Raw genomic sequence first — 15,277 nt, forward strand, 5'->3', positions numbered from 1 at the left:
GGTTACATGGGCTACCCTACTTAGGTTCTCTGTTACTTACCTTTGCCTCAAAATTGATCCCATGTTGAAAGGCTTCTTCGTTGTGTAAAGGAATCCGCAAATCATGGCCATCATCAACCAAATTATACTTTGTTTTCGCTGGCATGATGGTCGTATCGAAAGCGCATGAACAAGCTAAACGCAGACACCAATACAGTTACACAGGACAACAAAACGCCAAAACAATCCACAAAGTGCTCGTTCTAACTCCCGTTGTCCATCCCGCTGCTTCCTCGTAAGGTCACAATTGTAACATCCTGCATGGAGATAGGAAAAGCAACTTTGTAGCGTTTCCTTTCGCAAGTAGTCACGATCGTTGTGTTAAATCCTTTTTAAAAAAAAAAAAAAAAACAGCGCAAAAATAGTCCTTAATCGTTGAACTATCCGTTGGGGCAGAACTCGTCTGTACCTCTGTGACTTAAAGAGATTTCTTAGGAAATCACTTACAGAAAGAAAATTCTGTGTTTTTACACTCAGCCGTGTCGATTGTCGAACTTCACAGTAGCGCCATGACTGAGCAAGCATAGCCTACTCCTGAGCACGAACTGGTAGGAAGGGAGCGTCATTGGTCGAATCTGGGAATTCCACCTGTTTTCATTGGAACACAGCGACATCACTGGTTTGTAGAAGGGAAGAAACAATTCTGCATTTGAACATATGATCTAAAGACATCACCTAGTGGTAGCCTAGGTGTGAAATAGCCCATTTTACATGATGTTTTTTAGTGTGCCTGTTCCCTAATTTAATGGTTTCCTTGTCGAATCACAGGCTTGTACAGTTTACAGTAGGCCTATAGCCTACTTGCTCAAGGGATCAATCTAGAAAACAGTCTATCTAACCAACTTCAGTTTATATTAGGTCGTAAGTTATACTTCAACATCAGTGCTTTATGCTTTTACTCTCAAATGTGTCCTTTTATCATTCCACTAAAGCAATGAAGACGATTTACGTTCAATGGTGTCATCGAAGCGGGTAGCCTTAGCTACTGTAGATAGGCTAGATATAGGCTACTCCTTAATCAGTCTGATAAATGATAAGTTTAAAATATAGGCCCAATATCACCAACTAGTGGCCATTTATGTGGATATTCCTGAAATTGCACCTATTACATTTTTTACGTGAAAACAAGCACAATTCCAAATCTCTAGGCCTACAAAATTCAAACTCTGTGTCCACAAAATGCAAACTCTGCCTGGGCATGGCACACAAAACCATAGAGGCACAGGCCAGGTCTACACACATACACACAAACATTAGGTAGGCCTACTGTACTGCACATATAGGCAGAGACAGAGTCCTATCTGGGTTGACTGAGTGATATCAGGCATATTTCTACATATCACATGCACATTTATAAGCAATTCCAGCTCTTTCCAATCAACAAGTCCCCCATTGATGTATCATCTATTGCATGCTTACAGGCATATGCTTTAACATGAATTACCAACCCATGGGCTCTCCCTGCTCTCCAGCAACACCATTTATTTTGTGAAAACAATGCGACTGTCAGCTTTGTCAGACACTCACGGTAATACCTTACACCAAATGATTTTGAAACGATTTCACTGTCGCAGACAAATTTCCAAAGTTGGAATGAAACCATAAGCGTACTACTGGGGTTGCACTAGCATGTTACTGACATCGTAAGGCACATTTGGATTTTTTTTTTTTAATGTGAGGTCATATCAATACATATTTCTGTAGATTACGATATGTTCAATGTACCTAATTTATCATCTCCTAGCATTTTATTTTTTTCAAATGTACCTCATGGTCCCATTTCTCAACAGTCAGTGACCTATCCACAGAGAAAACATTTGTCATAGACTATACTTGTCACAATTTTAAAAACCTTAATCATTGTCAATGCATCTGCTGACCTAGTCTTCTCAGGTAACTATTGGGGAGCAGGAACCCTGAGCTGTGTGGTGCATGGCCTTCTGTTTTTGGACATGTCCGTGAACTTGTTTGGAACTCAAGTACTGCTGGTCACAGATGGTGTGGCGTGCCCAATGCCACAGATCTATCTATGGATGTCTGATAAATATTGCTAATTATAATTTAACATGTTTTGAATTAAATTACCCTCTGAGAAAATCTTTGGCCTGCACCCCATCTACAGTAAAGTGTGAACCACTGGAGCAATAGCTTATAATGGCAAAAGAAGTGCAATAGGTACCAAAAGAGGTGCCATGTGGGACAGACTCCAAAATCATCAGTATTACCTAGAGGTAATGGAATTCTCATTGAACAAGCTGCTTGTGCAAGGTGGTGTGATGTTGTGTGATGCATGCTCTCTCTTTGAAACTCCACAATTCCTCTGACTTATTGTATGCTAGTCTTTATCCATCCTCAATGTAAAAGAAGCTTCCTCTAACAAATTGATTCTGCTCGAATCTGCTTGATTTGTCAGCTTGGCTATGTTATTCTAATCTATGCTCTATGATAATTTTGTTGTGTTAATCAATGGAGAGACAATATTTAGTCACTGCACTTAAATATTCATGTTGGCCATCTGTACTTCACTGGATTAATTTGCATTTTAAAGCAGGTTTTACTCTACTGTATCATAGACTGAAACAAAGCAAAAATATTCACCAACTAGTTCATGTTCTAAACATTTCGTATGAGGTAAATGTTTAGATTGGCTTTGACTGTGTATGACATTGCTGTTTCAGAGGTGGATATATGAGAGGATTGTAATAATGCAGTTAGGAAATGGCTTGGGGTGCCACGTTATGTTAGCCTTCTGGAGGCGCCATGGGCTTAATTTCACGAAACACTGATAAAGGAAGGTGCCTGCTTGTTAACCCCAGTTAAATGCTCACTAAGGTTGCTCTATCGGTGATGTTTTTTTTTCTGTGTCTGTTCTTTGGTTTGGCATTCAGGCTACTGGTAGCACATGTTGTGCCATGAAGAAGAGCCAACCAATTGGACAAGATGTAAATTAGCCTTGTAGCTATAATCTGGCCCAATTATATATTGTGCGTTGTCCCTGTCAAATAAACGTAAATTGTGTGTTAATGTTGTATCTTGCATCCCGTAGTGTAATTTTGGATAGGCTTGGTTGTTGACTGGCCTTTGTGGCAGCTCATGTTGTACCTTGAAGGAGGGCCTTCAAGAACCCCGGTATAACATGTGGCGTGTTTGCGACTGCCACAAGCCCACTACACACTGTGCATTGATGTTGAATCTCACGTCATGCTGTGTAACTTGAAATAGGCTTGGTGGTTAATCGGCCATAGTGAGAAGATAGATAGATAGATAGAAAGATCTAGATAGATGTAATTGATGTAATTGGAAATTATAATTTTAATTTGCCTAGTATCTCCGCTGTTGACTAGTGTGTTTGTTTACCTTTAATGCTGATTATGATCTCTGGTGGTTTATGTACCTTAGTAAGCACATTTGTATGTACACCCAAGTGAATGTTCAGGTGGAGACATCTGATGCTGTCAAACTATCTTCACTTTCATAAAAGCAATTCTCTGCAGGAAATTAGCATTTCTGAGATAATGTTTGTGAAGGCGATTGGTGTGTATCATATTAAAATTCATTTTGAAGCTACATATAGTAATGTGAAGGACAGATAAACGCACTCATTGTTATTGCTAGTTGCCCATGCTCTGCACTAGTTCTGTGGTCTGTGCTAGAACTGCCCACGGCAATGCGAAGGATTTTAAAGAATGAAACTTGAGTGAATTACACTGCAGCCATATACTGCAGCCATTTCGCATGTTGCCGCTTACTACACAGTTCTAACTGTGTTTTCACTGCATTTGCATTTCTTTAAAAGTCTTTCAAAAAGAAAGTTTCGAAAAGAAAGCACTTTCAACATCCATTAATGTAAGACATTAAATCTGGTCTCCTTTTGGGTGTTTGAGTATAATTGCAGAGGGTCAAAGGGGCAAGACTTGTACTGTGTTTTGAGGCACAATTTTGTCTCTAACTTTGTTGATTATTTTGTTAGTCTGCTATGAATGTGCGACTGTTTTAAGATAAAGGTTCTGTAGTTCAGCTCCACAATAAACTGGTTACAGTTTGTATTATAACAGTTTGTATTATAACAGCACTAGTGTGTGGGGCACCCTGGGATGGAAGAAATTTGGCTGGTGGATGCGTGAGGGACGCCAGTGTGCGTGCAGCACATGGGCACGCTTCCCGAAGGGGAGGGCAGTGTGACTGAGTGCCGTCTCTACAGTCGAGTATGCGCTCTGACTGCCATACAAACGAGCCTGGCTCTTTGGTTGTGGTCAAACTGCATGTTTGAGGCCGGGTGGGGTGACTTGCTCTCTCCCTTTGCTACATCCATGATACAGCTAATCCTGTGCAGCTATTGTCATTCCTTTATCCTTCTGAAATTTGTCATTATCATTTTCACCAAATGATCATTAATTAACGTTGTGACTCAGTGCACTGTTCACAGAGCCTGGGAACCACCAAAACTTATATTGTTTTGACATATATATAATTATAATCATCCAACTTGGGCACTTTAAGCCTCAGTGTGTATAATGTTTTCACTCATACAGTATATTCCACATGGTTCTACTGACATTGGATTGATGTACATTTAATGACATTAATTGCACTCTTCAAATTCCCAAATTCGAGCCACATCATGTAGCTCTATTTCTAACATGTCTGCTAATTAACTAGAAAAACACTCACAGTTTATTCACATTTCTGCCTGTCACTCCAAGTTAAATCAAAAGACACTTAACCGACATCAGTTCAGGAAAGCGGGAGAGTTTAAATGGAGGGCAGTGGGTCAGCGCTGGGCACTCTGGGGCCGTCCTTAAAAGCCTCATAATAAGCCGTCTTCCAGCAGACAGCTGGCTTAATCTCAATAAGTCATGAAGTTGCTCCATGAATGTGGGGCACACATACAGCAGAGGCAAGATGCTTCCACCCCTAGGGAAAGGGGAAAACACACATAGGGAGGGTGTCGCTATGTTTAACTATGCTTTGAGGCATCGTTAAGGCAACTTTAATTAGTGTAGCATTTCCATTATATTGTTTCATGCAACAACGTCAGGGTAATGGATGATAAAGAAGCTCTTTTAAGTGTCTGCTATGAATAGACAGCAGTAATTGATTTCCTGAAGTTCCACAGCATGCATTTCTAAACCTATGGACAAACAGATTAAAGTAAAATCAAAAGGATTTCGGGAATATGAGACTTCTGTATGTGTTGACACAGTGCAGATGCTTGTAAAGGCCTATTACAGCAAAAATAGTAAAAAAGGGAACAGGAGAAAAGGATGATTGTTGAAAACCCTGCATCTCCAGCCCTTGGCCACTAGGTGGTGGGAATGCACATCAGATGCTATCCAGTCTTCACTGTCAGGGACTAAAGTTCCAACATTGCCATCTTCTCATATTGATGCTGACACAAAGGCCATCTGTCACCTCAAATGTACTTTTTATATTGTTTAGTAATTAGTAAGAGCAGAGAGAACCACACGTTTTGGAGGTGAAGGTTGTGTAGTAATCAGTTATGTCTACTGACAAGTCTGTATTCTTTTCTCTTTGGATTTGCAATTTCAGTTGCAACAAGCCTTTATTTCTGGCTGCCACTACAGTGATGACAAAATAAAGAAGGACATAGACATAGACAGACTAGATCTGAATTCAGCCAGACCAGCAAAATCTTCCTTTTTCACCAGAATGATGGAAAGCACACACAAGTCCATCGTCTCTGGTCTTCAGCCACCACCACAGGGCTCTCAAACATCCCAGTGCTCATAGTGGCATGATCATCATGCAAAAGACTTGCCACAGAGTGTCATCAGTGCAGCAGTGATGTGAAGGTGACGTAGTGTGAAGGATGGTGCAATGACAGGAAAGCAGCAGCCCCCACTCCAATATTAGAATGTCCGATTCTCTGTCTTACTACAGTTGATTAGATGATGGGAGTGTGTATGGGCACAGTCCAAGTGTTTAATATGCTTATCAGAAGTCTCTGAATAATACAACCACTTCATCTTATGATGGGGAAGACTTTCCTTATCTCTACTCCTCTTACTTAGTCTCTGTCACACATATAGATTCTGTATTTAATGCATATGACCTAGCCTGGCGGGCCATCCTATGTCATTGAAATGTATAGTCTGGAATCGACCCATTCACCTCGCTTAATCCAAGGGGCGGGCAGAGAATTGTCTTTCAAACATGCATGCAATAGGCCAGCGCGAATTGTCTTTCAAACATGCATGCAACAGGCCAGCGCTACGACCAATCAGAACAAAGAGCAGGATGACGTGGCCAGAGTGACGAAAACAGTGAACAGGGACGTAAACTGAGGAAAGATGATATATCAAACTTTTACCGTATCCGGTCGGCAAAACGGCAAAACGGCATAAGGAATGACTTAAGTGCATTGTGTTGCTCAACTTTTAAAGAAAAGCACAAGTCAAACTCCTCCAAAGTTGATGCCAACGCCGATTCAAACAACCGCTCTTCGTTCGCCATAGCCACCTTCGCAGGACTGTCGTCATCCTGTTAAGCCCGCCTTATGACTCTCTAACAAAATAGAGCACTGTGATTGGATGACGTCCACAGCGTCAGCCAACAGAAATCCCTATGGTTTGCTACTAGACGTACAGGCTGAACAAATTAATTTGCCGCCCCTAGGGTGCGTCTAGATTTCTAGGCTACATATGACCAGGTTTCCCATGCTGAATTTAAACCAACATTTGCACAGGCTGATGGTGTGGAGCTTGATTGTTATGGTTATTGACCTGGCCAAGCAAGGGATTTTTTTACACTATGACGAATATCATATTCAAATGGCGTACTTTTGATCCATGATATCAAGAATGTTCTATTCTGAAGGTAGATCATTTTTTGTATGATACAATGCCCTGCACTTGATTATATTCTAGGAATGAGCTAAACTCCCATGCAAACTGAAAAATAGAATACATGTAAATGTAAGTAATTCATTATAGTATTTTTATGTGCCTTTAACTCACCAGTGATTAATCTGGTCTAGAGTGTGATACCTCTCAATACCACAGAGGGATGCTATAGCTTTGTCTCAACATTACTCTCCTGTGTCCTTCTATTCAGATTTAATAAAAAATTAACAAAGTATTTTATTTGTTTATACACTAATAAGGCATAAACTGATGAGTGTAAAAACAACAACAAATGGAAATGCATTTGCTTAAATATGTCTCAGAGGGATTTGTTGTGGAGATTTTGCCAAGCAGCAAAAGGAATGTGGACTGCGGGCCCTGACCTAGTTGGAAAACAGACATTTGCCCTGTGGTGTTGGCTACCTTCATCTCAGAACACTTACTGGCTCCGGTGTGTGGTACAACACTGATGGATGTGTGTGTCCATTTTGGGTGTGTTTGTATGTGAGTGAGAGATAAAAGAAAGATCAAGAGAGAGAGAGAGAGAAAGAAAGGAGGACAGATTGGTAGGAAGCGATGGGAGAAATAGAGAGAGAGAGGGAGAGAGAGAGGGGTAAAGGCTTGATAAGTGATAAATTGAGCATTTTCCAGGTTACTGCACAATGCCCCTTGACCTAAATCTTCAAGGAGCTAAATTGTGGTGTCTTCTTTTGTTTATCTGGACAAGTAGTGTTGAATGACTTGTCCCCTAACTCAAGACCAATGCAAAGGTTGCCTCTTTGTTCTCTAGATTTGTTCAGGTTAATCATTAAACTCTACAACTCTAACCAAGACAGCTTTATTGGGAGACAGCTTTGTGTCTGAGCAGTGCTGAAATGGCAGAGGGAGAGAGGGAGAGAGAGAGGGAGAGAGAGACCCTGTTAAGATTGGTGGGCTGCATTCTCAATGAATGTTGGGAAATGAAATAACAGATGAATGCAAATCTAACATGTTTACTGCTACCACAATTAAGACTCAGTGATTGCAAAGCTACATCTGCAACGCTTGTCATTATAAATAATTATGTTTGAATGATAAAATTGTGCTTAAACACACACAAATGCATACACAAACACAAATGCAGGAGCAATGGCAAAAAAGTAATGTGTCAGCAAACACTACTCCATGCCTGCCCTTAAGCTATGCATCCCTAAGTCTTCCATGGCTTCTTTTGCTGAAAAAATGCAATCTAATTGAAGAAAACAGATTGTTTACTGACACTCACCCACCCACAGACAACAGTCCCTTGACAAACAAACACATTCTTTCTCTCTCTCTCTCTCTCTCTCACACACTCTCACAGGCACGCACACACACACTTACTGACGTCCACTCTTTTGTGACCCCTGCATGTTGTGCTGTTACTGAAACACATGGTGTCACTAAAGCTCTCTGTACTCACTTTCTCTGTCCATTGAGCCTGCGTATGGTGACTCACATTTCCCACACACTTGGTAAGATTTAGTATTACATGGGCAGATGGGAACATGCAGATCTCTGTCTCTCTCTCAAACCAATGACATCACACTCCTATTGATTCACACACAGAGTTTCTAATAGCAGGCATCTGTGGAGGGGTTGCCAAGGACAAGATGCCAATTCATTAAGTGGAAGCGTGACTCTTACATGAACATTTTAGGTGCCGTTTGGTGTCTCAACAGCTGCATCATCAGGTCGCATAGGCCTAGTTCTTGATATCATGGAGCCAAATGAGGTTGGGGATGTGGATGTGCTGTATGTCCTCCACGATTTACTTCTTAGCGTCACACATCTTTTCCCACCCAAAGCCTCTCTCTATGTCCTCTCCCTATGTTCTCTCCATGTCTCCCAAGGGCCATGCTATGGGTGGGCTATGGCCCCTGCGGGATATGAAGCGCTCCCTTTCACTGTCAGCTATTTCTGTTCTAGATATGATGTGTACTGTACTGTAAACAAGATGAATGTTATATAAGGATGTTCTTTATTATGACCGCCACACTGGCCAAGTAGCTTAGGAGTTTTTTTTCTTCCAGATTTTTTCCCCCAGTACGATTCCCAGGACACAGAAAGACCAGGCTGCATGAAACTTGGTGTTTTTTGTTTTGATCCGTCGCTCAGCTACATACATACATATACACACACACACGCTCACATGCATACACACACACAAACAGAGGCACACACACGCACATCAATCAAGGATGTTGCAATTTTTTTTCTGACGGGGTCATGTTAGAGGGGGGCAGAAGATTTCTCCTCCCTGGAAATTATGCAGTTTAAGGGACAGAAATACCTTAACAGAGCATTACATTACATTTGGCTGACGCATTTTTAGCCAAAGCGACTTACATATGTCAACTATATTACAAGGGATTACATTGTCCCCGGAGCAACTTGGGGTTAAGTGCCTTGCTCAAGGGCACAACGGTGGAAGCCGGGAATTGAACCGACAACTTTCAGGCTACTGCACGCTAGCCCAGTTCCTTAACCGCTACACTACCAGAGCAAGCAGCAACCCTCCTCTATCTGAGGACTAAGCTAAAGTATCTGTTTTGTAAGTTAATGTAAAACACATAGGTGGTGAAAGAACTGTAAGCTCATTAAAGAATGTTTAGACACCCACTTAGTACCATTGCAGTTGTAATGTTATGATTTTAAATTGGTATGTGACCTAAGAATGATATTACATTAAAAAAGGTGTTGAGTTTGTGGTGCTCAGAAATTAAGTGAAGAGAACAAGAAGTGGAGAAACATCAATGCGATGCCTTGGTAGGCCTAATGTTTTTAGGTTGGATTTTGTAGTTAGGCTACTGCAAATTTACTGTAACACCCTTGTTTCTATGAAACTGGAAACAATTGAACCAGGAGAATGTATCACAAGACAAAACAGAGCAGAAGTCTGTTAGCCAAATATTTGTAATATTTCTAAGAGTTGCCTAGGTTACACTGACACAATGTAGGTTAACGTTAAAGCTGCAGTTGGCAAGTCTGACAGATTGAGGGTACTTAGCTATGTTTACAACTCTCATGCCCCTCCCCCACTACCACAGAGCACCCTCTCATTGAGTTTGTGCTCATCAGGGCTCACCAGACTGTGATTGACCTTCAGATCTCACACAGCCCTGCTCTGATTGGACCAGAAGAACCGGGAGCTGTGGATTTTTGCAAAACAAATAACAGGCTCTAGGTGGAGGTAGAAGTGTGTTTTTTTTCTATAACCGACTGATTTATGTTGTTCTGTCGGAGCATAGTGTTGGTTTCAGTGAATATGATCAAAAAAATCTTGCCAACTGCAGCTTTGACATAATGCTCTGAATTCGCGGTCAACATCAAATCCATAGTTCTAACTTTGATTACCAAGCCTAGGCTACTTACCACTTCAACACCATTGACTGTAACTGTAACAGTTCAACTGTTCAAACTGTAGCCTAAAGTTAACTGTAACAGTTCAACACAAGCAAAACATTGCGAGCTCAATGTGTGTGTGAGTTGCTATGGGAACATACACAGACAATTTTAGGAAAAGGGCTGATGCTGATCGGTCTTCAACTATTTTGGTACGGTTTATTCCACATCCAGAAGAATACATTTGAGTCGTTATAGGCTCTGGTTTATAATGGAGCACAATAGGAACAAAGTTATGACCAAAAAAAATTATCAGGGAGGAAAAATCCAAGGGGGCACGTGCCCCCTTTATTTCAATGTGCATGACGCCACTGCTGTCATAAACAACTAGTGGTGGTTACTCCATACCCTCTATATGAACTGTACAGAAGCTGTTAAAAAAAATGTGGGAGGACTTATGAACAACATGTTAAACGTCTGTGCCTTTTACCCATGAGGACCATTTTCAGTGTTATAGGTCTTTTGGGAATGTTACAACACATCCTCAGACAACCAGAAACGACGTCAGAAAATGCTTTAGTGTTTCACCAAAGATGGATATCTAATATCTAATCTGAAGTTAAAATTATTTTCATAATATTAACAAAATAACAGACAGTGATAGAGGGGGAAATTACTTTTTGAGAAAAATAGATTGATTTTTATGATAAAAATGATTTTTTTTTTCGAAATCGTGTCTAATCCACTCATTATTGTTGTGGATAATTGTTGCAGAATTACCTGAAATGGCAATATTTTTAGACAGTAAAAGCTCTTATACAGACAGACATAATTATATAAAATGGCTTTTTGAGGATAAACTGCTCTGTCAATGGAACTGCATACAAATTGGCAGACTTTTCGAAAGGCATTCATTGTGGTATCCTTCACTGACACTGTATGTTCAATTCTCTATTCATTTGTGTTTTATTCAGATAAACTTAATGTGAGACAGAAGAATGCTGAGTAGGCTACACCTGATTTTCCACTCTGAAATGTAGCCTTTTATGAAAGTGTAATGACCTATTTTTGTCAGCAAAATGTTTCTTATGGTTTATCTGAAAGGAGTAGTGATTGCAATAATGATGTTTAAAAGGGGTTTCAACTGTATTGACCGGGCAAACATAAATACAACAAAAATTAGCTATGAAAATCAGGATGGATTTAAAGGTTAGGTAGTTTGGGTGACAAAAGTGTCCATTCATGGTTTAGCACATAAAGAGTGTGATTAGACCTTATCTCCAGCATTCCTCATACCTCTTGACTCTTCCCTCACTTGATCGCGCGAGATCATTCTAGTCCTTCTTTATTGACTCTTCTGAGCACAGTCTAGTGATGGGCTGTCAGATGATCAGTGAGATTTGTAATAGGTTAAGTTGCTTAAGTTACCGGGCTCACAATTTAGAGGAAAGGGATTGGTCAGTGATGCAACCTGAATAGAGATTAGCCTACATGTGCGTCAATCAGTTACCAGCAAACTACAACTAGACTTACTTTCACGGCCGAGCGCGGTTCACACACACACACACACACACACAGGGCTGGAGTGGAACACTTCATTTTAGAGTTAACATATTTTTCCACAAGATAGGAGTAGCCTCCCTTGTACCAATAACAAATGTTTGGTAGTCTGGTACCTCCATCTGAGTGGAATCTAGAAACATATTTAATTCATAAACTTCTGGAGAAGAAAACGTATGATGTCAAGAATCAATTCCAACAAAGACTAAATGAGACTAGCCTTTATTTCTGTATTCAAAAGCTTCAACCACACGTCAACAGTGACATGCCACGTAAACGTGCGCTTTCTCTCCTGTGCCTCACCGAAATAAACAAACGCACCGGCTATGACTCCTCACGTGTGGATTATGCCTATTACTGTAATCAGCATACTCAAACTGTAGGCATGAGTGATATCTCACCCATAGGAATCCATCCCACTCATTTACAAGATCTTAAAGCGATCACTTTAGGCTTGGTAAGTCAGGTATTAGGAGAGAGGTATACTGTACACAGATAGGCTATTAGCCACTCAACAGCGAGAGCAACACAAGGGTTGTCTCAAACACACACGCAACACACAATTAGAGTGACCACACACATTAAAGGTTGTATCAGCGATTTCAGGCCCAAAAATGGCCCAAACATAAATGATCACATCCATCTAATCTTTCATAACGATCCGCGTCTCTGTAGGCAGCCTATCTGTACACAAAAACAATTGCTACCAACAAAGGTTGGCAACCACTCAAAGGCAAATAAAGTGTTTCAACCAATTACCAACGTGATGCGCGTTAAGGAGAGTTTTAATTGCACGGGAGGGAGGGGGAGGGAGTAGCGAGCTAGCTCTCTGTTTTGTTTGAACATCAACAGAAGTGACGGATCCCCGCTATGCTGATACAACCTTTAAGAAGAGGATAAACACATGAGGTACAACCAAAGACAGACAAATAAATAGGCTTAAGGCCCATTCACACCAACAACGATAACGATAATGATAACTATATCCATAACGATAAAACCGTTCACACTGAACAACGATAAACAAAGTCTCTCCTTGTGTTAATGAATGTGACGGCTAAAATTCAATGGGTTCTGATGGGGTATTAGCATTTTATCGTTGTGAAAATCGCTCTGAAAGTGATCCCCAACGATATCGTTCATGTCGTTGTCGTTATAGTTTATGTGTGAACGTCGTCATTCATATTAACGAGAAAGATATTTATTTATAGCTATCGTTATCGTTATCGTTCTTGGTGTGAATGGGCCTTTACACAACATGGAAAACGATAGGCAAATAGGCTACAACTTCAAAGGCCAACACTAGGCCTACACATAGGCCCCTAATCTAATTCACACTGACACTCGCACAGAATCAAGGTTAGCACTCACTCAGCAACAGACTATCAAAAGAACCACCGACGCTACAACATTTTATTTTCGAGGGCTTTTAAGATATGAGAGCTTCAGCGAAAGTTCTACTAGGAAGACTCGTAGTGTAGTTTACTCCTCCCATGCTTACACGGAGCCAATCTTAGCTTTGCCTACTTTCGGGAAAGCCCTGCAATCTGATCATTCACTCATTCAATCAGCGCTAGCCTATAGGAATTCAGTGGGCTCTTTAAATATGTACCACCTAACACTGCTTCTGCTTCTCAGTACGCTGACTTTGACGTCCCCTCCACCTCCCCTCCAGCCACCTCTGCCAGCAGTCCACGTCCATCGGGCACGGTCTGCCTACCACATCATCTTCCTTCAGCCACCGCCACCAGTTGGTCCCGTCTGCGTCGTGGGGGTAGGCTCCCGCCCCTGCCTTCATCCATCGGCAGGAGGCGAGATCCTCTCATCGCTGGGCCGGATCGAGGCGGGGCCTACGCCAAAGACTGTTACCTATTCAGGACTCTATCATGCTTGCATCCAAGCCGTTCCTTTACTAATTAAATTGTTAACTGATTCTATTCTGTCTACTGAGTCTTTCTGGTCGAACTTAAGTTCTTCGTGGCACGCCCCATATAAGGGCTGTGCCACCTGAGGAGGGGTCTCATTTGCTCGTCTAAATGATTGCAAATAAGACAGACTTGGTTGCATATTTAGAACAGTTTGTGTGTGTGCTAGGCCTACTTTAACAGGATTTGAGAAACATCAAGTGAGGGGCTGCGGCCGAGGCTGCTTAACTGCCGCAAGGGCGCAGCAAATTAACTTCAAAAACTATATATTTACGTTAACAGCTGACCGGGAATAGGTCCAGGCCCTGAGTGGGTAATCGGGAGAATCGGGAGAATTCCCGGTGGGCCGCTTCACTTTTGGACCGGTCGAGGGAAAACAACCCGGGTTGTTTTCCCCTCCCAAGAAGAGTTAATTGGTTGGGTCCATATAGCCCGTCTTTTCTAAAAAGTTTTCTCAGATACCAGCTGGGCCGGCCCTACCGTAGCGATAAGCGTCAGGGAGGATGGATGGTAGAAAGAGGCCATGAGGGACTGTAAAGGCCAGGTAAAAAAGACGAAAAGTATTGGAGGAAAATGCTGCCAAATGTGCCAAGCTTCCAGATTTTTTTTTAAGAGGACAAAATAAGTGGCAACTGGTAAATTAGCCATGATTATAGCGCCGTAGCCTAATTATTGGGCTAATACTGGACGTTGTAGCATTGTCAACCTATTCGCAAGCAACATACTAAATTAATTTTAAAAAAAATAGCCTTTTTGTATCATCCAATATGGCGATTCATAGACTTTGCAAATATTTATAACAAAACTCAAGCTTGATCTGTGTATGCAGTAGCCTATGCCTAAAAATAAAAGTAGCCTCTGAGCAGCAGATCGCCAGTCCAGCTGAAAATGATGAGCCTGAAATTAGCTATGACTACAGGGACAAGTAGAAAGGATAATAGAGTTAACCATATGAATTAAAATTATTTTATGTAAGAAAGAACAGTAGGCTATATGACAGCAGTAGGCTACATGATCAACCTATATGCCTTGTTTGCTCAGAAGTGGGTGTAGTAAAGGAGCAAATCACCAAACAACAACATGATAGCTGACCCATGCAGAAAAAACATGTACTGTAAACAATAGTTCAATATGCCTCTTAGTGAAATTGTGGGATACATTTCAAATGCTTTTTTTCTTCCTTCCTGTTTTTGTTAACTTATCAACTTATCCTTGTGGAATAGTGGAATATTGGTAGCCTATAATGAAAACTACAGGATAGTAAGAGCTGAAATGTTGCCTTATTCATCCAATTTCCACCACCACTAAAAAAGTGGGCCGGTCTTGGGCCTGAAACTCCCGGGCTGAAAAGTGGCCCCACTCCGGCCCTGAATAGGTCTACTCCCGAAGCTCCCGATATAGCCTCTCCGACCTTGCGACAGACACACACAGTCAATTACCAGTTTCAAACTGAGCACGGTGTTGGATGTATGACCTCGTTATGGGTAGTTTGCTCTCTCTCTCACATCCATGTCCATATCCTCCTGT

At 41.3% G+C, this 15,277-nt stretch overlaps 1 protein-coding gene across 2 annotated transcripts in view; it reads right to left on the minus strand.

The window, feature by feature from the left end:
* nos1apa (nitric oxide synthase 1 (neuronal) adaptor protein a) overlaps positions 1 to 598 on the minus strand; it is a 102,126-nt gene extending 101,528 nt beyond the window's left edge. Inside the window, exon 1 of one of the 2 annotated variants that reach the window (XM_048252017.1) lies at positions 41 to 598. In XM_048252017.1, coding sequence (XP_048107974.1) covers positions 41 to 145 — 105 coding nt within the window. In that variant the 5' untranslated portion in view covers positions 146 to 598. The remainder of the gene's footprint in view (positions 1 to 40) is intronic. The other variant, XM_048252018.1, reaches the window with a different exon arrangement.
* Positions 599 to 15,277: the final 14,679 nt, after the last annotated feature.

The sequence above is a fragment of the Alosa alosa genome, chromosome 9 (assembly GCF_017589495.1).
Source record: "Alosa alosa isolate M-15738 ecotype Scorff River chromosome 9, AALO_Geno_1.1, whole genome shotgun sequence".
NCBI classification, from domain to species: Eukaryota; Metazoa; Chordata; class Actinopteri; order Clupeiformes; family Clupeidae; genus Alosa; species Alosa alosa.